General features: G+C 35.5%; 2 protein-coding genes and 1 long non-coding RNA gene across 15 annotated transcripts in view; 2 read left to right on the top strand and 1 right to left on the bottom strand.

The window, feature by feature from the left end:
* Positions 1 to 1,431: 1,431 nt before the first annotated feature.
* On the bottom strand, positions 1,432 to 4,072 carry LOC110839193 (uncharacterized). Of its 2 annotated transcripts, XR_015536119.1 has the most exons (3): positions 4,057 to 4,072; positions 3,289 to 3,423; positions 1,432 to 1,664 (listed from the first exon to the last, which is right to left on the bottom strand). It is a non-coding gene; the product is annotated as an uncharacterized LOC110839193 (long non-coding RNA). The 2 variants fall into 2 exon arrangements; XR_002546381.2 differs by lacking the exon at positions 4,057 to 4,072 and having other exon boundaries at positions 3,289 to 3,962.
* Positions 4,073 to 4,271: 199 nt separating this feature from the next.
* Nt5c (5' nucleotidase C) lies at positions 4,272 to 18,536 on the top strand. Of its 9 annotated transcripts, none has more exons than XR_015536117.1 (11): positions 4,277 to 4,648; positions 7,263 to 7,438; positions 8,072 to 8,296; positions 10,939 to 10,953; positions 12,849 to 12,986; positions 13,492 to 13,649; positions 13,773 to 13,959; positions 14,257 to 14,397; positions 14,897 to 15,048; positions 15,694 to 15,956; positions 16,708 to 16,839. XR_015536117.1 is itself a non-coding variant. In XM_022083110.2 (11 exons), the coding sequence occupies exons 3-11, from the start codon at positions 7,385 to 7,387 to the stop codon at positions 16,910 to 16,912; spliced, it is 1,275 nt and encodes a 424-aa protein (XP_021938802.1). In that variant the 5' UTR covers positions 4,285 to 4,648; positions 6,016 to 6,104; positions 7,263 to 7,384; the 3' UTR covers positions 16,913 to 18,536. The 9 variants fall into 9 exon arrangements, 8 of the variants coding, with proteins under 8 accessions (XP_021938801.1, XP_021938799.1, XP_021938800.1 ...); XM_022083110.2 differs by lacking the exon at positions 15,694 to 15,956 and adding an exon at positions 6,016 to 6,104 and having other exon boundaries at positions 4,285 to 4,648; positions 16,708 to 18,536; XM_022083114.2 differs by lacking the exon at positions 15,694 to 15,956 and adding an exon at positions 5,836 to 5,988 and having other exon boundaries at positions 4,285 to 4,648; positions 16,708 to 18,536.
* Positions 18,537 to 18,895: 359 nt separating this feature from the next.
* The window catches only part of LOC110839195 (Rho GTPase-activating protein conundrum), a 35,699-nt gene continuing 32,483 nt past the window's right edge, over positions 18,896 to 22,111 (top strand). For 3 of the 4 annotated variants that reach the window (XM_022083123.2, XM_022083119.2, XM_022083121.2), the window contains exon 1: positions 18,896 to 19,109. The gene's annotated coding sequence lies outside the window, so the exon portion shown is untranslated. The remainder of the gene's footprint in view (positions 19,110 to 22,111) is intronic. The other variant, XM_087352509.1, reaches the window with a different exon arrangement.

Below are 22,111 nucleotides of genomic sequence, written 5' to 3'. Positions count from 1 at the left end.
AGTTTTGTTATTTAGGCTGCAGAATAGGCTACAGGCCATATTAACATGAAATTAGATGGATTCCAACAATACTGTGACTAAAGAGCATGTCACTATGAAAATGACAAATGCTACTTTTACTAACATTGTGTCCATATCTACACTTGTATATGGATCAAATGTTGAGCATTAACAAAAGAACAAACACGAAACAAGATTATGGCTGAAATGTGTTTCTTTAGAGTAATTGCAGGAAACAGATTGATCATAAATGTATTAAAGATATTAAAGAAGGACTAGGAATGATATATTAATATAGAATGTTTGAAAACTGAACTCTAAAGCTGCTCTGTCAGTAAGAAACCAACGTATAAAAGACAACCAGCAATATCTTATGAGAATATCAAAGCAAAAATTTTTATCCTTGTAAGTGAAACATATCAAGAGCCAAATTCATGATATTGTGGCTGAAGCTCCCTGTTATGGTCTTATCAGATCATGCCATAGCTCAGATAGTTAACTGCTGGCTTCTCACTGTGGAGGCCTGAGTTCATGCCCAGGTCAGTCCAGTGGGATTTATAGTGGACAAAGTGGCACTGAGACAAGGTTTTCTCCAAGCTCTTTGATTTTCCTGTCATTATCATTCTTCCACTGCTCATATTCCTTCATGTATCATCTAGGGGATGGACAGTGGGCCTGTCAACAGCCACAGTTCCATTGAGACTTAGCCTCACCCCATTCCAAGAATAAACAGTAGAGCCTTACAGAGTTTCCTACCCTCTGCCTAATTTAGAAATGGTGAAGTAGAGGCATTCATGAGTGTCTCCATTGGTACTAACGGTATGATGATGATGATGATGATAGCCAGCACAGAAGACCTTCAGCTTAACTGCACTGTGTACCATGGTGGGAGGGAGTGACCTGGAATTTCTCATATTGAAATTTCACATTTGTCAGAAGTGAGAAAAAGAAAATACAGATTTTCCCTCATATTAAAGAATTGTGTCATATCACTGAGTCATACAGGTGACATGGAGGTGAGTCTCCACCCATTCTATACATAAATGAGAAATCAGCTTCTTCTTGTAAGTAATTTATCTCCAAGGAAATTTGTACAATTAAATAGGAGGCTGGGTGGGTCCCAGAGCTGGTGTAAATGTGGTGGCATGAGTCACATCATATTCATATGAAACAACTAAGATGATTTAATCTTGTGTTATTTAATGATGCTGTTTCAGCTGCATAGATTATATAGCATCAAGTAAAAGAAGGAAAATGTTCATGACAGTTTGGTAAGAAAGGATTTGGAAAGAGGTGGTCATGGCATATTTCAAAGTATTATTTCAGCATTCACCTTGAGTAAGTGAAGAAAACACCAGGATAGACAGTAGTCTGACTGAGATTTAAACCAAGTACTTCCCAAATACAGGCCTAGAATGTTGTAATATTAAAAATATATCAATGGATGACAAAGAGTTCTGTATTACCAAAATGTTTGTGGGCTTCTGTACATTTAAACTAGCCAATGAATGGGAAGTGGGACAACATATTCTGCAGAAAATAGTATGGAATTGATATGAGGGATGCAATTTGTGCTTGTTGCTGCTGGAACATCATTTGTGCTTCTTGTTCAGTCAAATAATGTACACCTTGGGATCCATCAGTGTTGGAAGTTATCACCACACCTATTTTAAAGAGAAATTAATTAATATATGGAAATAAATTGGCTAAATTATGTTTGAAACATGAATAATAAAGTGCAGGCAGTGATACATCTTTGTTGTATGTAATGGTTATGGCTCTGCTAACTTGGTGCCACCATTTGGTACTTGGTACTTGGATGACCAGTTCTTCAAGTGCCTGAGCACTGCCGGTCCCAACTTTATCATTGGTTTTGATCTATAGACATTCGGTAGGACTCCTTGGATGAGGGATTGGCCCATCGCAAGGCCTCTACCTGTACACAGGACAGAACAACGCAGACAAACATCCATGGCTTGAGTGGGATTCGAACCCATGGTCCCAGTGACCAAGCGGCACAAAGCCCACGCCTCAGACCGCGCGGCCACTGTGATCCCTGGTGCCACCCTTTACTCTTGTATTCTCAACAGTGAAATTGTCAGTTGAGTCATGACAGTATAATCATTATACTTAGTATTGAGAAAATAGCACTACATGACATCAAAAGACTGTCATGGTGGTATAGATATTACATCTTATGTGAAGGCGCTACTATCTATTCCACAACACTTGAGTCATGGTAATGTAATCATTATATATGGTGTGGAAGGATTGTCACTACCTAGTTACAATAGACCTAAATCATGACAGTATACCCAATATATCTGTATGAAGGAAATGCCATAAGCTGTTTCCATAATTACACTCTGACTACAGAGCACTGAGAAATAATCCTCAGAATAAAGACCACCCACATTTTCACCTTCATGAATACATCAAATCCTATATGAAGTTTTCTTGAAACACAGGTTTTTGTAGTTTAGCAGAATGAAAGGCAGGTATAAACCTTAATCTATTATATATTATTTTGGGTGAAGGATCAAGTCTTGGCAGTGTGACAGTCATCAAATATTGGTTAAATTAGTTAATTTTTAAATTTTGGTTTAATCTGCTTAATACTGCATATTTAGGGGTGCATGCAAGTGTAGATTCATCAACTATGGATCTATTAACAAATTGATCATATTGCACTGATGATGCAGGAAGTAAGCACCCCTGAAACCTTTGCCCATTTCTACGAGACTTTTGCTGAACCATGTTAACAAAAGCCACCACTGATTACTACCCTCATCTGAATAAGTGTAAAACAAAAACATGGTTGATGCACAACGTCAATTCAGTATCCACTATGTTAGAAATAACATCTACCAAACCATTAGAAGTATGCACGCAAAAGTAGTTCATCAACACAATTGTGCATGTTTTTTTTCCTTTTTTTACTCCACTGCAAATATTGCGGCGGTACGAAACGTTAACATTTTACTCGTACATTTAATGTACCGTAATCAGAATATGTTTAATTGAAAAAGGAAAAAGTTGTGTAATTATTAATTTTTCAGATCTCGTAATTCTGCCAAGTATTAGAAAGACGACTTTTTAATTTTTTTCTAATATCGTTCCAGGAGAAAAAAAACAGTTCCATCTGCAGAAACTTTTCATTGGGAAGGGGAGCGGTGAAGCCGTAAGCTTCACTAATCAAAGAACGGCCCAGAGTTTCAATTAAATTTCAACCATAGAAACACTGAGGACGTGTTATTTTCTTTTGAAACATTGTTCTTCTTTACTCACCAGCAGAATTTGATGGAACTTGAAAATTGTAAGAGTAAATATAAGGTCGTGTCCATCCAAGCTGCCATACAGACACGGAAAGAACGACAGAAAATAACAATCGTCTTGATAGTTCCATGTTGTTACTGCCAGAAGCTGTCAAAATAATCTCATTTATAGCTACTCATTTGCGTCATAATTACCACCCTTCCTCTATCTCCTCCTTAAACATAAGGAACACGCTTTCCCCCAGACAGGTCCACTTATCTTTCCAATAAGTCGTAAAGCAACGTATTATGAGCGATCGTGACAGGCTTATTGGTCCTGTGTGAAGGTAAACTTGTTATTTTCCTAGAGGTTTCAGTTTGGTTGTCATCAAAACAGGTTGTACCCATCCCATCCTGTTCATAACTGATATCCGTATGAATGAACAACTGCAGAATGGCTGGACGGAAGTTAATTATATTTTGTATAGACGTTATGCCATAGGTGACTCCTCCAAAATCGTGTATTCTACCTCCATATACTCCATTATACCATCTTAAAGAGTGCTCGAATTCGCGAGGTAAGATGATTCCATTGCCTATGATTCTCTACGGATGGACATCAAAAACTTTCCTATACCGAATCTGACCGCACCTAACCTCTTCGTCCGTGACGATGTATAATTTTTGTATAGTGTAAAAACAAATTTCACTAAGGTCTGCAATAATTTGTTTTGGTTTTAAATTAAAGATGTTTCAAATTTTATCAGATATTTTCTTAAATTTTAGTGGTCTCGTTACATACCCTTTTAATATTTCTTTCATTTTGAGGTGTCTACTTTCTGAAAATTGTAATAGTGTGATTTTATTTTTAAGGAACAATAAAAATAAGGCAAAACATGGGCGTATGACATTTTTTCTCAAATACATTTTGTATAACACTTAGAGCTTTCTGTTATTAATGTAAGTTTTTCGTTCCTCTTATTATTATTATTTCTCCTTGGCAAAAGTATGAAAGGCATGGAGATGAATTGTGCAGGAATCCACAGTTCACAGGGGACTGTAGAGCTTGAGAAGAGGAAAGAAAGTCATGAAAATCCAATGCGGCCAAACTGACCCACAATAACGAATGATGTCTCTAACTAGCGGATCATAAAAGTCTCAAATGTCATGTCTCGTCCGTAGTAAGGCCAAATAGCGGATGAAGTCTGTAGAAGGCAGTGGAACGAAATACGCTATGGTCCATGCCTGTATGTTGTTTCGTAGATTGGTGTGCGCTAATGCAGTCTTGCATGAAAATATTCAAATATCATCATCGCCATGGAAAGTGCAACAGAGATATATGTCTCGAGAGCCCTTATCAGAAGCTTATCTCAGAACAAAACAAAAATGCGAATGTAAGTATATGGATATCAAGTATACATTGATCTAATGATGTGTTTGGCACAATGCCCATAATTCTAATATGGGTCAGTGTGGTATATCTGTACTCTCGACTTTGAATGCTTGGACTTGCAAGATCAAATTGACACCCAAGCCACAGGAACAGTAACAAGCAGAAAATAGAACTAAAACTTATGTTGTCCAATTTAAATTTCAAATGATGCGAAACTTTTAACGGGATTTGCATTCGAAGTAAGATTTGACTACACTTGTGCAAGTTAATCATCACGTATTTTATTGTTTGAGTGTGCATAGATTTATTTGTTTTGATTAATTCCATTTAAACATTTGAAGGATTCGTTTTCTATTGTAATTGCTTTTCAAAGGAGTATATAAATTCACTATGCAACTGCAATACAATTTGGCTTAGGTATTTGGATGAAATTCTGTATTTAATAGGACAGTCATATGACAACTTTGTTGTATAGTAACTTTTTTTGTCTCTCTGTATATCGGCGTTAAAGGCAAATTGTTATAAACCAGGGAATGCCTGTATCTAATTCTATAAGACTGAAGTATGGGAGTATAATTATAGTTTGGCGTGTAGGAAACAGTTATCATGTAACGAGTCTGGCATGGAGAAAATGCCATTACCTAATTACAAAAGAACTAGATCATGGTTCTGTAACCATTATATTTAGTATGGAGGAATTCCCACATCTAATATCAGAAGACCTAGTCATGGCAATATAACCATTATCTCTGACATGGAGGAAATTCTACTTATGTTTGTTTTGATTCTTTTATAAGTCAACATTTAGCAGTTGAGTGAACTTATTATATCTTGTGCTTTTAACATAATTTAAACACTTTGCATTAATTACTTCTTCTCCATCAACACACCTGTTGTTGAGGTCAGGAGTCTTAATCAGTAATGCAGCTTTTGAAAATGATACTGATAATAGGTAATAGTTAGTGTCATGGTTCATTGCTCTCACTCTTTATCATGGAAGTTTCCCAATTGGCTGTTTATGGCTTCAGCAGAAGAGCTGATTTGATTGTAAGAACAATGCTGACACTGCAGTGCACATTTGTGATTATTTACAGTAATGATGTAGGATTTAAGAGTTTCATAGCAATGTGGTTTATTGCACTATGGTAGTATTTTGGCCGTATGATCTAGGCTTGTGGTTTCTTGCAGTTGAATCATCATCTGTGTTTACAAGCAGACTGGAAACATAGCTCATGATCATATACAATGGCAGACTTTGGACCCTCTTTTAGAAAGTAAAGAATGGTTCCGTACTATTCTGGTAACTAAAATACAGTGTTCCAGAGCAGGCTAACTTAACTGGTAATGCAGCTGTTTTGTATTTAATAGGTTCCCAGTTTGAATCTCAGCCAGTGTACCACGTATTCCAGCCAAGATATTTTGTTTATCTTCAGTTTCTACAGGAAAAGGCTGGAATGGTATTGTTAAATATTTATTTTTTGTTTATTTTCATTTGCTCAGGCTATATAGTATCAAGTGAGAGGATGATAGTAAATAAGGAAGTGGACATGGCCTTATCCCAGAATTTGCCTGGAAGAACTGAGGAAAACCACGAAAACACCCAGTCAAAATAGCCGGTCTCCGGGCTGAGATTTGAATCTGGGACCTCCCAAATATGAAGCAGGGGTGTTAACCACTCGACTGTGACATTCAGTGTTATTATGAAATAGGCCTCACCAACTTCCATCTGTATTCTTTACAGTTCATTGTATGTAAATTATTGTTCCATTTCATATTCTTGTAAACAACTAGTACCCACCATCTTTTAATGACCTACATACAACCTACAATCATTCCCAGAGACAGAGCAGGTTGGCTTAAAGAGTAATGGAGCTGACTTTTAAGGAAGCTCCTGTTCAAATCTTGTCCAGGATATTGGCTATCTTGACTGACTATCCTCAGCCTCTTCAAATTGATACAGAGATAGTGCTTTTAAGCAGGCCATGACTGTTTCCTGCTATTTTTCATTTTATTTGTCATTTTATAATCAATGTACTTTATTTTGTATCTTGTTTGATACTGCTTAACTACATAACTTCAGCAGTTGGTTCCGGATTATGAAGTAACAAACCTATTGAGTCAGTGTTGTGGTACCACAAATAGTAATGTGGATTATTGTTGCATACAAACACACACTGCCTGTAGATAATTATTCAGGAATTTATTGTCTGCTATTATGAGTTAAGAAAATATTTGCTGGCAGTGTACAATTTTTATTTTTTGATTCTTCCATTTTTATTTCCTGATACATAGCACGGAGGTATTTTTTTTGTAACTTTAAGTAAACATTAACTTATTTCCTTTCGCATACCATAGGCTTTATTGCCATGTATATTTTATTTGTACATCATCATCAGTATACATTAGCATTGTGGTGCGATTTTAGGTGGATTTAATAACGTTGCATTTCCATACTACATGGGTTCTAGACCATGATTCACCACTGGTAACTAAGTACTCTGAGTTGCTTTATACTGTCTACCTTAATGTTTCGTGTTTTGATAAGTGTATGGGATTTTGATAGTTTCTGATCAATTACATAAATCACATAACATTTATTTCCTTCTTTATTTCAGCAAAGAAACTTCCACCTGACGTGAATAAAAATGCTGTATTTGCTTGCAATGAATTAGATCTTAAAGAAGTCAATGTTTATGGATTTGACTATGACTACACACTGGCACATTATAAACAATCCATGGATTTCCTTCTGTATAAACTAGGGAGAGACACACTGATTCAGAAGCATAAGGTAATTACATTAATTTGTTTTTGATATGCTTCCAGTCTATTTTAAGTGTCATGAGATAGTTAATGCATGTCAAAGTCTGATGACTGTTCTTTAGTTGGAAAGAAATAGATGTCTGGTTTGTGACCATGTTGGGGATAACCATTGACATTTGCCACAGGTATCTGAACCAAGGGACTGAGAAGATATACACATGGTATCTGGAATATTTCAAATTTTAGATCTATCCTGTTTGTGGCCTGATGATAATGTGTTAATGTTTAAACATGTTGTCAAGTGTACTTTATATGTGCATGAAAATTGAATAAATTCATTGTGTTAACTGAAATAGAATGTAACTTAATCAATGAAATATACACAAAAGTGTTGTCCCAGTATAGAATTACTGCAGCATACTTTTACTTATCTGGACTAATGGAAGGGAAGTGTGTTGTGAATAACTTAAAAACAAAATACACTTCTAGATATACATTCATGGGAAAAGTATGAGTTGAAACCTTGGTTCACAGATATGTATGATAATGCACAAATCTATATATCTTTAACATTTCAATAACAGCAAAAAGTATTTGTATTTGTTTGTCGGGTTTTATATTAAATTTAATAGAAGTAAAGGTAAACTTTGTTTTTACTTAGTATCCTGCTGGTATTAAAGAATTGGAATACAAGCCTGGGTTTGCAGTACGTGGCCTGCATTATGATATAGAGAAAGGACTGTTGCTTAAGATTGACTCATTTTTACAAATTCAACTTGGCACTGTGTACCGTGGCATGACCCCTGTTTCTGATGAGGAAGTTTTGAGGTTATACAAAAATCGTGCCATCCCAATAGCTTATGTTGAGTCACAGGTGAAGAATGCGGTAAGTATGATTTTATTTGTGTATGTAAAAATATTCAAATGTTGATGCTGTTGTTAACTGCACAGAATGCAGCATTGTTACTAATATATAAAATCACTTTCTTCTGCAGACACCTGGGTCTTTTCATTATATATGCTGATGGTTGAAGTCAGAATCATTCAAATTTGATTAATGTGTATCATTAAATGTGAAACTTGTTAGTAGAGGCACAAAAGAAGAAAGAAAGCCAACCATTATTATACTTTACAAGAGGCCTATGAGCCACAATGTCTTGTCAACAAAATAGCTGGAGTTTGTTTCTTAGCATAGGTAGGGAGTTTTATTTTTGTTATTGTGTCCAGACTTGCTTTGGAGAGAATATGAATACCATAAAGAATAACACTGAAAACCTTCTATAGGCCATTTCAAATATGTGTCTAGAAGTAGATGTAAAACTAAATATATGAATATGTTCCAAAGCCAAAATCAGGAATAAAGTCATAATATAACTATACTTAATAAGTAATTTGAGATATTTTGGAACCTGAAACAACATCAACAAATAGAAATAAGATTTAGGATTGAATTATGAGAAAAATAAATCCTGTAAATGCTTGTAATTATTCAGATGGAAACTGTTATCATACTGTGTCTTCCAAATTTCTGAAGGTGAAAATACAGAAAGTAATTTTGCAGTTTCTTTTGTATGGGAAATACAAGGTCTTACATGTGCTTTGACCTGAGAAGGAAGAAATAATTGAACAGTTTGGGATATTATGTAATGTGGAACTTCATGATTTATAGAGGTTACCTTGAATAATTTTATTCTAAAGGGTTTTGATGATGGTAGTTTACACTTAAAATTATTCTCTGTCAGGACTTTTTCCATCGTCTGTTCTTCAAAATCACAATGTTTCGGAGGCTGGTTCTGTCTCCGTCTTCAGGTGAAAGGTACCTACTCTGTTGGGTCCCCTAGGTAGAGCTAGTCTCTGTCACTGGACTGATTTTAAAGAACAGACGATGGAAAAAGTCCTGACAAAGAATAATTTTAAGTGTTACCTTGAATAGTTTGAATAGTTACATTTTGAAGGCTATGTGCCAAACATGTGACTAGGATGGGGAGACAAGGAACACATAACTTAACTTTGGTGGAGGAACCTTTGGAAACATCTACTTGGAAGATCAAGAAGGAGATAGGAAGATGAATCTTAGGAAGGTAGATTCTAAGGATGGGTAAAACTGGCTCAGGTTCAATGACAGGCTTTGGTATTTGTAGTGTTGAACCTTTGGGTTCAGCTCCTACTGTGTTAGATAATGCTTGCTACCATTTAGTTCAGCATAGTTTATCTTCCTGTTTACTAATCTAAAATCCGAATATTTAAATACACAAAATTTGGTTTTTTATTCTGTGGGAAGAACATATATTTGGGTATATGTGTGATAAGTGATGAAGAAGACATGTGGACTAATGAGAGATGAAATAATAAGAAAGTGGAGAAAATTGCATAATAAGGAATGATTTTTGTGTTGTATTTTAGTGTTGTCAAGTTAATGAGGGTGAGACTTGAAGCACATGTAACATGTAATAGGCAAAATGAGAAATGTTTGCAATATTTTAGTTGAACAGCCACTAGGGAAGAACCATTTTTGAGACATAGGTTTAAGAAGAATAATATAATAGTATATTGTAGCGTGGGTCGGTATACAACCTTGATTTTCAACCCTTGATTTCTTGCGGGGTCTACTACCTCAAATCCAATCTCAGTTGTAAACTTGGTTGGATTGTAAGAGACCACAAAGTCTTCCAGCAATAATGAATTTAATCAACTAAAACGTCTTTACAGCACAAAATAATCTCGTCTACAACACACTTCTCCTACAAGCGATTCACACTTCAGCTCTCTTCGCAGTATTTCTTCCACACTCTCACCTACTACACTACTGCCAATAAACAGACGCAACAATGTAAACACAACAATGCTAAACGCAACAATGTAAATAATACAACAATGCATGAATACAACAATGTCATTAAACAGTTCAACAATGCCAACCCCCAACACATCACAATATGTTAGAGAAATACGATCTACTTTGTCTTGTGAACAGTAATGAATCATGAGCTACATAAAAGCAGGTAATTTTTTAAATTTGAAGAAAAGTTGATGGTATATAACAATTGGTATTAATAGATTTCTGTACTTTGTCCATTGGACCAGTGATTAATATTAGTTTCTTTCTGACAGACTCAACTGAGTAGGTACTCCCCACCTTTTTTTGCCTGAGATTGAAAACCAATCTGGTTTCTGAACTGTTGTTCTTTTAAGAATAGTAGACAATAAACAAACTCCAGAAATTTAGTAATACTAAAGGTAATTTCTGTACAATATTCTTTCATAGGGATACACTGTACTGTGAACCGAGTTTTATGAACCAATCAATAGAGAGAGACAGGTTCAATTCATGAAGATCAGTGACAAATTTTTATTCATAAATAGAACGCTGTTTATTTGACTCAGACAAATGTGACTGGTTTCTTTCTCTCCCCACTGCTGATGTCTGCCCTACCTTCTGGTGGCTGATATAAACAAAATACCTGTTCTTCCAAGTAATTGAAAAATGAAATGTTCCTTCATTTTGGGGCGGACCACATATCTTTGCAGAGAGGGCAACGGTTGGTGAGTTTGAATTGTGCAGATCTAAAACCCAGGTTGTCTTCCCTTCCTAGGAAAGTCTGTCTGAAGTATTGGAATGTAAATGTAATTATGTTGTAACATAGATTATAAGTTCATTATTGTATAAATGTTGGTTGTAGATTAGAATGCTGGTTTTTGTTGTTTTGGGACTTACTGTGTTTAATCTGTATGCTGCTGTAGTTAAAATATAATATTATGTACATTGTTTTAGTAAGAAAGATTATTTTTTAACATGTAGTATATTTTCATTCTTAGAATTAGAAGTGCTGTACCTTTAATATGCTTTTTTTGAAACCTTTTAGTTGTGAAATTCATTATATTTGTTGCTATATGTGATTGCACTCTCAGAAAAGAAAGCACATATATAGGTATGCAGATTGTCTACTTTAACGTTCAACCCAACAACCATCATATAAAAATGTAATCAGTTGTAGATCCATCCTCATGTTAATAGACTCTCCCAACCTCCTCTGTAACACTCAACTTAGAGTCACCCTGGTTGCTAGGCTATTGCTCATGCCATTTGTGCAGAAGGTGTGAACATGGTATTTTCATGAGCAGAACATCACTTAACATCATAATTATTTGCACTCACCTATCTTTCTTTTGAAAGGTGCTTGGGCACTTTGTTCTTCGGATAAGAGGCTGCAGCATAAACCTGACCACTTACCTCCATCTAGTGTTGAAGTTTAGAAAATGCAAGTCTTTGTCTCCATGTCCACTCATGCAGGGTAATTAAATTAATGTAAATTTCGTGCATCCTGAATAAGGTTTGGGCAGTGTGCAAGAATATACTGAGGTGAACATTTTAAGGGTTTCATTTTCTGTGGTTTATGTGCTGTAATAGTTTGATTTGTTCAATGTTACAGATGATTCTGCATGTTATCATATGATATGTCAAAACTAATTTCTAAATTTGAGTAATGATATTAAAATATGTAGGATTGATAGATAATTAATTAATTTATGTTGATTGGCTTTATCTTATTAGTAAAAGTAGAAGTTTTGTTTACTTTCTTATTTTTTATTTGTGCACTGTTATACAGAGAATATTTTAATCTTTCTGTCATTTTAAATATCTTTGTGAACATCTTTTTCTTGGTTGACCTTTTTAATCCTATCACAACTTATTCTTTCTCATTTTGTTTGAGTATTGTTAAGTCTGATATTTGTGAAATTTTTATTCTATCATTATTTTTTTAATTTTTATTGTCTCTCTAATAATATGCATTTGATCTTGTATTAATCTTCTGTAGTCAGTTTTTGATACTTTTATCCTGTATCATAATGTTGTAGTAATAAGTGGTTAATAAATTTGAATACTTGGATGTCTTAAGACTAATGATGGACTGAAAATTTGCTTCAATATCTGATGGGAAAATATAATACATATTAAAGAACATACTCACTGTAAGTACTATTTTCATTGAGTATTTTTACTTTTGTGGTAGGTAATTGTAAATTGTTTTTCACATTTACATAAATAGACCTTCCTACAGAGAAATACTTTGTTGATTATTTTGAAGTCACAGAATGTGCAAATGCAATCTAGAAATGTGTTTTATAATTTTTGCAGTTTGTATGTATATTGATATATTATATCAATAGCATGCATAAATGAAGTAATTTGTATGTTACTTGTTATTTCAGCTATGTCATATTTTGAGTTTGTTGCAGCTGATTTATTATTAAATACTGCTTGGTCCAGTTATCAAGTTCTTTTATCCAAAGACAACCTCAAAAACTGTTGAGCACATCACATTCAGATATTTCAAGTGTATAAATTAATCACTTCAATTTGTCATTAGTTTATGTTGCATAATGTGAGTAGTTACCACATTGATGAATATAACATTACATTATTGAATTGCTGACAGCATGATGTCAAGATCAAAATGGTGCAGTTAGCAGATTTGTTCTCGGTGCCAGAGATGAGTCTTCTGTGTAATGTTGCTGAATACTTCGAGCGTAACCACATTGACTACCATCCTGAGATTCTGTTTCATGATGTGAAGGTATGTTTTGCAGGAATTTTCTATTTATTACAACATCCAGACCAGCACTGGGGCCAACCCAGTGGAAGTAGTGAGTTGTGTTACAGATGTGTTCAGAGGAACATTCTGTCTCCATCGGAGCTGAAGTCCTGATCATGGAGGCACTATATTTTCTCTGAGTTGTTGGCAATAGAACCTATCCACAAAGTGCCAGTTCCCAAAAGGATGATCATCATTAAGAATGAATTACTGAGAAAGCATAATCCTTCAAAGCATGGTGATCATTATATGTACCACCTGCTTTAGTAATCAGTAACTTTGCAAGTAATCCACAAAATGTATTTATGGGTTTCATATAATTCTTAGAGTAAAGAGCAATTATTTCCTAACAGCAGTAGGAAATTGAGCTTTCTAATTGAGATAAAATGTGCCTTTGTTTGCAGTTTGGAGTAAATTATTAAATATTCTTTAGATGAGCTTCAACTTCAGAGGGTTACAATTAGCTATATAAATGCTATTCCCACAGAGTTCAGTACAGAGTGGTCATCCAGTAATGCACAGAATTGTGGAGCAGAATGTATCAGAATACCTGGAACAAAACAGAGATATCCGCAGGTTGTTTGGCCGTCTGGTGGCTGCTGGAAAGAAGCTGTTCCTCGTCACCAATAGTCCATACCATTTTGTGTGAGTTGTAATAAAGGTTTTGCTAATTTGGATGTAGGTATTGTGCTTATGCTGCTGTCATTACAGAGCTATTTTCATGTCCCCTATCTTATTTTATGACCACTTGTGTTTTAATTCTTACAGGAACAAAGGAATGGAGCTGCTAGTAGGAAGTGATTGGATGCATTATTTTGATGTGGTGATAGTCCAGGCACGCAAACCAAAGTTTTTCACGGTTGAGTCAAGACCATTTCGAATCTATGACTGTGAAAGTCGGACACAACTCTGGGATCGTGTCACAAGGCTGGAGAAAGGAAAAATCTATTATGAGGTACATAATGCATTTTATTTAAGTAGATTGTGGCATTTAAGTTCAGTCGTCATATTTTTCTGTTTGTTTCTAGAATGTTTCATCCAGTTGTCGCCAAATCTCTTTTTTTGTCTTGTATCACATAGTTGTACTTTGAGCTTATTAAAGATAAATTTTTAGTAGGCATTACATATACATCCTAATAACATATCTAGCCCATCTCAGCCAGCAAGCTTTGATTGTACTGACATTATTTGTGTCATTAAAAGTTATAACTGATTATTTTCTTTGATCTGAATATTTAATTCACCATTTTAGGGTACTGTGAAACAGCTTCAAGATATGACGGGATGGAGGGGAGAGCAGGTCCTCTATTTTGGAGATCATCCATACAGTGATCTGGCAGATGTGACTCTGGAACATGGTTGGCGGACTGGAGCTATCATTAATGAACTCGCAGTGAGTTGTAATACTTGATGGAATGGTCTCAGCTCAAATTTATCCAATTTCCAGAAGACTTATTTTGCATCAGTATTAAGTTCTTGGAAAACTTAAGTCTGAGGAGACATAAATAAACAGAAATACATTTTCCTATAGAGAGTGACTAAAATGTGCTGAGATATTAAAAACTTTTGCGTGGTATTCTGTGGCTGTTTCTATTCCAACTTAATACTGTCAACACTTTTCTGCCATTACGATAGCATAGGAACTTATTTATGCAGAATAAAATTGTATACACTACTTGTCCCTGTTGCTTGCCTGTTGACTGACAGATGGATACATTTTTGGATCAGTGATAAAGGTACAATGTTATATAATGGGTACACTTCTGTTTGGAGGATTGTAGAAACTGCACTTAAAATTATCCTTACCATGCTTGTCAGCATTACATACTGATAAATCAACACTTACTCAGTACTGTATGTGTCATTGATTAATACTGATCCATTTTTAACAGCATGAGATTGAGACACTGAATGATCCAGAGTTCAAAATGAACTGCAACTGGTTGCAGATGTTGACACAGCTGATAGAGGACTTCCAGGATTGTGAGTCACCTGAGGAGGAGGAAGTTTTGGCAAAATGGATGGCAGAACGAGATGATCTTCGGTAAATATTATTTCCTAATCATATGAATATGACTATACATGGCTCTGAGATTTGCATTCAAGGAAAATAAGGTCATATACGTTTACCATGTGTAAAAGCAATGGGAATGCAGATTCCCATTAGAAACATAATTCTTGTGTAAATACTGTTGTCATATGTGTAGTATTTGTTTTTCTGTTGTAACGTTACAGGAACTTGGTCAGGGTAGGGTCCAGTTGTGGACTTTTTCATTGATAGTGATGAACCTTCAGGTTCTTCTGCATTTCAGAACCTATCACCTGGTTAGTTTATACCCTGCATCAGATAGTGATGATTGTTCCTGTTAATTTTTTGCTTTGGATATTATTTTCATTTAACAGTTTTGGACCCGTTTCTCTAAGTGGAAATGAATGGATAATTATTTGTTATTTTTCTGATCCCAGTTGCTTTGTTGTTGTTTTTGTTATTTCTTTGGTCAGTTAATACGAGGCACGTCCACAAAGTAAGTTTCCCACTTGTCCCACAGCTAGCAAACCTTATATTGCGCGAAGCGACTGTGCGTACGTGCTAGAGCAATGACGTAGCATGGCACATGCACTAACGGTACTTCCCGCGTTCTCACAGTAGCATCGTTGCAGCTGTTGAAGATGGAGGTTCTTATTCCAGCTCCCGCCAACTGTGAAGTGCGGTCAGTGATAACGCTAGGCCGCACACGGCTCGACGGACAGCAAGTCTCCTGCAGGAGTTCAGCTGGGAGGTGTTTAATCATTCACCCTACAGCCCGGACCTCGCTCCCAGTGATTTCCATCTTTTCCTACACCTCAAGAAATTTCTGTCCGGTCAGCGTCAGCGTTTTGAGAATGACAGAGAGGCGGAGATGGTTGTCACACAGTGGTTCCAATCCCAGGCGGCAGACTTCTACGACACAGGTATTCAAAAGTTGGTCCCACGGTATGACAAATGTCTCAATTCCGGTGGCGAATATGTTGAAAAATAGCTGGACACTTGCTCTATCTGTTGCAATAAATATTTCCATGAAATTGTGTTTTGTTTCTGTAAACGGCCCCAGGGAAACTTACTTTGTGGACGAGCCTCGTAGTAGTAGTAGTAGTACTAGTACTTCTTTTATTAATTTATTATAAACAGTATCATAATATGGAACTTTCCTCAGACAGTCAATAATCATTCACCCTTAGAAATTCCCTTATATTATGGAACCTGAAGGTTTATCACCATATTCACACAATCCCACCATAGAGATCTATCATTGTTATTATTATTGTCTTTCTTGTTCTTGTTCTTCTTCTTATTATTATTATTGCTATTACTATATATGCTATTGACTGCATTTATATATTGCTTTATAATTACATTACTGTTGTTATTATCATTACTATTATCTTTATGAGCTTCATTGATTGTTGATGTTAATGGTTTTATGTCTGTAATTTTCTAATTTTTATTGTTGTTTTATCATTTCAGTTATAATTTTTGTAATATTCATCATGAATGGCAGTTGATAAAATGTTTGGTGTTGTCATCACTCCTTATAAAGAGAAGCTACTGTGACTGGAAGATGAATGAGTCACTTTCAAATTTTTCCTGTCAGATGATAGCATAAATCCTGTCTTGCACATCAGTGTTTCAACTATAATAACCAATTTTCATTTTTATTTTCAGGCAAAAGATCAAGTGTGTTTTCAACAAACAATTTGGCAGTGTCTTTCGGACTTACCATAACCCTACATTTTTTTCTCGACGACTTTTTAGATTTGCTGATATCTACATGTCGCATCTTACCAACCTTCTGAATTATTCAGTCAATCATACTTTCTATCCACGGCGAGGTGTAATGCCTCATGAATATACTTCTTACTTTGTATAAACACTGAATATTGTGCTGTAAAGAACAGTATACTTATTGTTATTGTTTTTGTCAAGCCATAATTCTTTGTTTACAAACTTATTTTACAGTATCGAGCTTACATACTAGAATCTTAACAAATTTTGTTATGGATTTTTTGTAAGAGACACACTATACTTTGAATATTTTTTTGTGTGAATAGTTTGTTGCTTTGCCTCCAGTCTGACAATGGAGAACAATATTAAATAATTTTCCATAAATGAGGAATTTTGTAGGATAAGGGAAGAGATTGCTTGAGGGACTCATTTTGTAAATCCTTGTACATATAAAAAAAATTTGTTCCATTCCTGATGGCATATATATTACAGAATCTAATAGTTATCACTTGTGCAGCTCTGTTATTGTAAGTTTATGTTATGTATTGTTTATTCATATTTCAATATTTTTATGAATTCTGAGAACAATTATTTTGATAGATTTTGAGAACATTTTATAAAATAAGATACCCAGATATTGCATTGGAAGAATACATATGGACAATTCATAATCTTTCAATGAATAAATATGATCCCTAAATCTCAGATTGTGGCTTACTCATGTAGGCAAAACTATGCCAAGTAGTTATTGCCTATGCTTTTTGTTGTTTGAAAATCTGGAGTCCTGTGATTTACCATCAAACTCATGCAAAGTCATTATCCAACTATGATTTCTTTTTAGTAAAAGCCGAATCTCTGTTTATAGTTTGTATGCAAAATCATGCTCCAAACCATTCTGACCTATGTTTTAACGTTTTGTAAAAATTTGGATATCTGTATGATGTAATCGAAATCACATACTACATTATTATCAACTATGATTTTATGTGTGTGTTTATCAAAATATGACTTGTCAGAAAATTATTTTTATCTTTAGAGGGAAATAAAATTAGTATTACAATTCAGATTTCTGAATCCTACATAACAAACATAGATATTATAATGATGTTTGTTGTAGTACAAATGTTCTTGCCTAGTTGTCTTGTTTTTTGTAATGAATCACTTTTATTACAAAGTTGGTTGATCATATTTGACAATCATACTTCATTTTGTATATAGATTTCAGTTTGCCGTATTGAGAGTCTTTATTTCACCTATGAAATACATCATAAACAGAATGTCCTTTCTGATTAAACTAAGTTAAGAAAGAGTATTTGTTTCTGACAAACCTTTTTAATGTGTGTTATTTATTTATTTATTAGTGAATGAAACTGTCAGTAGATTATACTATACAGCATCAAATACTAGGATAGTTGACAAATCATGAATTGCAAAAGGATGTAGAAGGAAGTAGTTAGCCTAGTTAAGGAGCTGTCTTGGCATTTGGCTGGAGAGAATGTGGAGAACCATCAAAACCTGTAGCCAGCGTAGCTTAGAAGTGAAATTTACAGAATTTATGATTAAGGTAGTAAGCACACATGAAATGTTGGTCAATTTCTGTGAATCTACTGGTTACATTTTTGTCTTCCACAGTAATTTGCTTTATTAATCTTCTAAGCCTGTGAGCATTCTCTAATACCCAGTGTACTACAGTTTTGTTGTCATTTTAATGGCTTGTAAGTAATTTAAAATAAGAAATTGTATATAAATGTGTGTCATTTTCAACTGTATCAGTGCTCCTTTCTTTACCCATTTGAAAGTTACCTAACTTCAGGTGAAATTGTTTTGGTATGTAGTTGGTGTAACAGTTGAGTCCGTATTACTACATTCAGTTCATCCGTTTGTTTTGCCCTTCTTTTGGTATTTTATGTGAACATAATTTGAAGAACTAGAAGATTTAAAATTTTCAATGTTCAGCGCAAACATTCAATCTCCTAAAGAATTATAATTAAATAGTATTTTAAATGCAAGGTTAATCCGAGATAGTTATGGTGTTCTTGTATTGATGGATAGATGGCACTCGCATTTGGTTTTACCCACAGATTATCAACATAGTCTGTGCATGTATTCCGTGGCCATGGCGTGTAAGACGTCATAACAAGTTAGGAAGGCGGTCGTGTAGGTTGGGCACGTAACTGAATTCGTTAGTCGATTAATATAAAGTGAGTCTATGTAAATGTAACGAGTTGTGTGTAAATCATTCAGTCGCAGTTTGTATGTTGCACCAACAAGCGTAGATTTAATATAAAGCCGTTTATTTTGAAATTCCTGCTTAAAGAATAGTGTACATATGGATGAAATGCGTAAGTACTAGATTCTGTAGCAAGTGAATGCGAATTTGTGTTTTGTTCACCAGCTAGTGACAGCTAGGTAACGAAGTGCATTACTTAAACATCTGGTTTCAAAGCCGTAAAAACTCTGTGCTATTAACATAACGAGAGAAAAAAGACTACTCTTGTTAGAAAGGGCGAGCTTAACCGGTTGCCTAAATACAGGTAATGCATTTTTTGTTGTCTTGTGATCACAGTATAGTAGCAGCTTAAATGAATTGAATTACTAGGTCTTGTCCGTGACAATACACGTTTTAAGAAGGTCTATTGTATACTGGTAAGGAATTTGTCTGCTTGTAAACTCAGAGAAAATTACTTACATGTCTCTACCAGAATACGGGACAGAATCAATATGAAGCTCTATCGAAACCATGGCAGAGTTCAAGTATGGTATTTGGGGACGATAGTAACGAATCAGAATTGCATTTACTATTAAATTAAGAGCTGACAAAATTCTGGGAACTCTTCAGTTCAGGATCTTTTGTATTCCTTCGCATATGCTATCGAAAAACGTAAATATGGAAACAAAACTGCAATTCTCTCCCCCCACCCCAGAAATGTTTACTACGTTTAGGGTTTTTTCATTATCTCCATGGCCTATTAATAGTAGGTGAAGAGTAGAACTGTGAATGCCGTAATTTTACTTGATTCTGGAGAGGTACTGAATAATACATTTATTAGCTGAGAACGAAATGTTTTTTTCCTTGGTTCGTTTAACGACACTTTATAAACAGCAGAGGTATTATTGCGTCGAATGAAATTGTGAAACATGTATTAGGAAGGATATGGACGGAAGCTATTGTAGATTTGTGTGGTATTATCCCAGTATATGAACATCCTCCGTCAGACCGGGTTGGGAATCAGGAGAGCTGAATATTCGACGTCGACGATAGTACTGTTGGACACAGAAAGTAAAGAATACAAACAAAGATTTACAAACTTTACCTTGCTTGATATTCATACAATTTCACAAAAATCAGGCACTGAATTTGAATCACATTGTATTAATTTTTCGGGGGGGGGGGACAGACACCAAGCTCCCTAATACGTTTACAAAGAAGGGAGGATTATTCGAAACCCCACTGATTATGTTTCCTGTACGACCTGCTAACCACAAAATATTTTATGTACAATTCACTAGGATACTGCTACTTCCAACTGTCTTATCCAGTCTAGTTTACAAAGTAGTTTTGAAGTTTCGCTGTTATATACACTTCTTCATGGCGTATCAGGGAAAGTTTTTCCTTTACCTGCTAGTTTATTTATTGCCTATTTGACGACACTTTTTCAGTAGCTGAGATTTTATAGTGTCGAATGAGAGGATGATAATTACAAATGAATTGGAAACGATGTGAAAGGAAGCGGCCGTCGCCTAATTTAAGGCGCTATCCAGGAATTTGCCTGGAGGGACTGAGGTAAACCACGAAATACCCTATTCCGTATAGCCGGTCTCCGGGGTCGAGATTTCAACCCGGCACCTCCAGAAGTCATCACTCGACCGATATGTTCAATGTTGGCTCCGTCTCTATACAAACATTCAAGTATTGTTGCCTTTCCTCCCACAACTTAATGAGAATACTTTGAGTTACAGTGTCAGATGCGTATCTGATCATTTGCTCGAAATGGCCCATGTTGTTGACTTTTACCGAGGACACAACTTTTTTACGTGGCCTCAGAAGTAAACATGTAGCGGATTAATGTCCGGAGATCGAGGTGGACAGGCCTTAAAGCACGCTGTTCCATTCCTCCGCTCTAGAAGAGAAGTTGTCACTCGCGAAAAGTCTTTGAAATATGTGGTGCCCCATAAAGCAGAAGCACAACCCTATTGTTGTTGTTTGTTTTTGAAAACATGTGATTTTCCAGCACGTTCAAGAAAATGGTCGAACTCGTCGAATCGGAAAAGTAAAATTTGTCCCACCACCTGGATATATGTCGGTCCGCTCCAGACGTTACCTGAGTTATGGAAAGTGCCTCACAACTGAAAATGCTTCTTTTTCAAAAAAACTGTGCGTCCTGGTCCAACTCGTTGACAAGATCTTCAATAGAATATCATTTCAAACGATGGTCCATTGACACAGAGCCGCCTCACCGAAGGTTCCGTGACTTATTCACGCAAACTAAGTAAATTATACCATTGCTAATCAGTTATTTACATATTTGTTTGATGTTCCTAATGTACACTGTCGACAAAAAGAAGTTCTGTAAACCGATTCATGCATAGGCGGGCACACAATGCATAATGCCAACTGTCAAATTAGCCGCAACTCGCCTCAGAACGCCACAAGACGAACACATCCAATCGACAACCATGTTTCAGGTTATGAATCTAGCCTAATGGTGCTTATGTAACTTCACAAAGAACGTACAATTCTAAGAAACATCTGACTGCGGGCATCCAGCATTCCAGCATGTTTGCCCGCTGGCTGACTACAATACCGCACAAATCGGCTGGCGTCATGAAACAAGATACTTGACCATGCATATCTGTGGGGAACATGGGCCCAGCCTAGCTTACACCCGAAGACCTTTCCTATTATTTGCCATCCACTTGCATCAGTGCTCGATCGTAGTACGTCAGTATATTAAGCCGTATATTGGTCGTCTTTAAAACGTGGTGCTGTTGAAATTTAAAGGCAGAGAACAGGAGGCGTACCATTTTTCTTTCAAAGGGCCGCTTTGCGAAATTTCCCTGTGTTTGGGTAAAAAAACTCCTGTTTTCTTTGTTGGTCCCATATACGCCTAGGACTCAAGTCTCTTCCTTTGAGATTTCGTAATCAAAATTTTGTATGCATTTGTAATCTATCACACTAGTGCGCTTATGCCCACCCAGCTCATTCTCCTTGATTTGAATTGTTGGTTATAGCGTATAAATTATTGAGCTGCACACATGTAATGTTCTTCAATAATTAATATCGGTTATGTCTTGTCACTCTCATGGGTATCAGAATTGAAGAAAATGGAATTATGACAAAACC

The sequence above is a fragment of the Zootermopsis nevadensis genome, unplaced genomic scaffold (assembly GCF_977971745.1).
Source record: "Zootermopsis nevadensis isolate Lab colony 2312 unplaced genomic scaffold, Znev_1.0 Znev_ptg000021l, whole genome shotgun sequence".
Classification (NCBI taxonomy): Eukaryota; Metazoa; Arthropoda; class Insecta; order Blattodea; family Termopsidae; genus Zootermopsis; species Zootermopsis nevadensis.
Note: the sequence above shows the minus strand (reverse complement) of the source record. Positions and strands in the feature narration are given on the sequence as shown.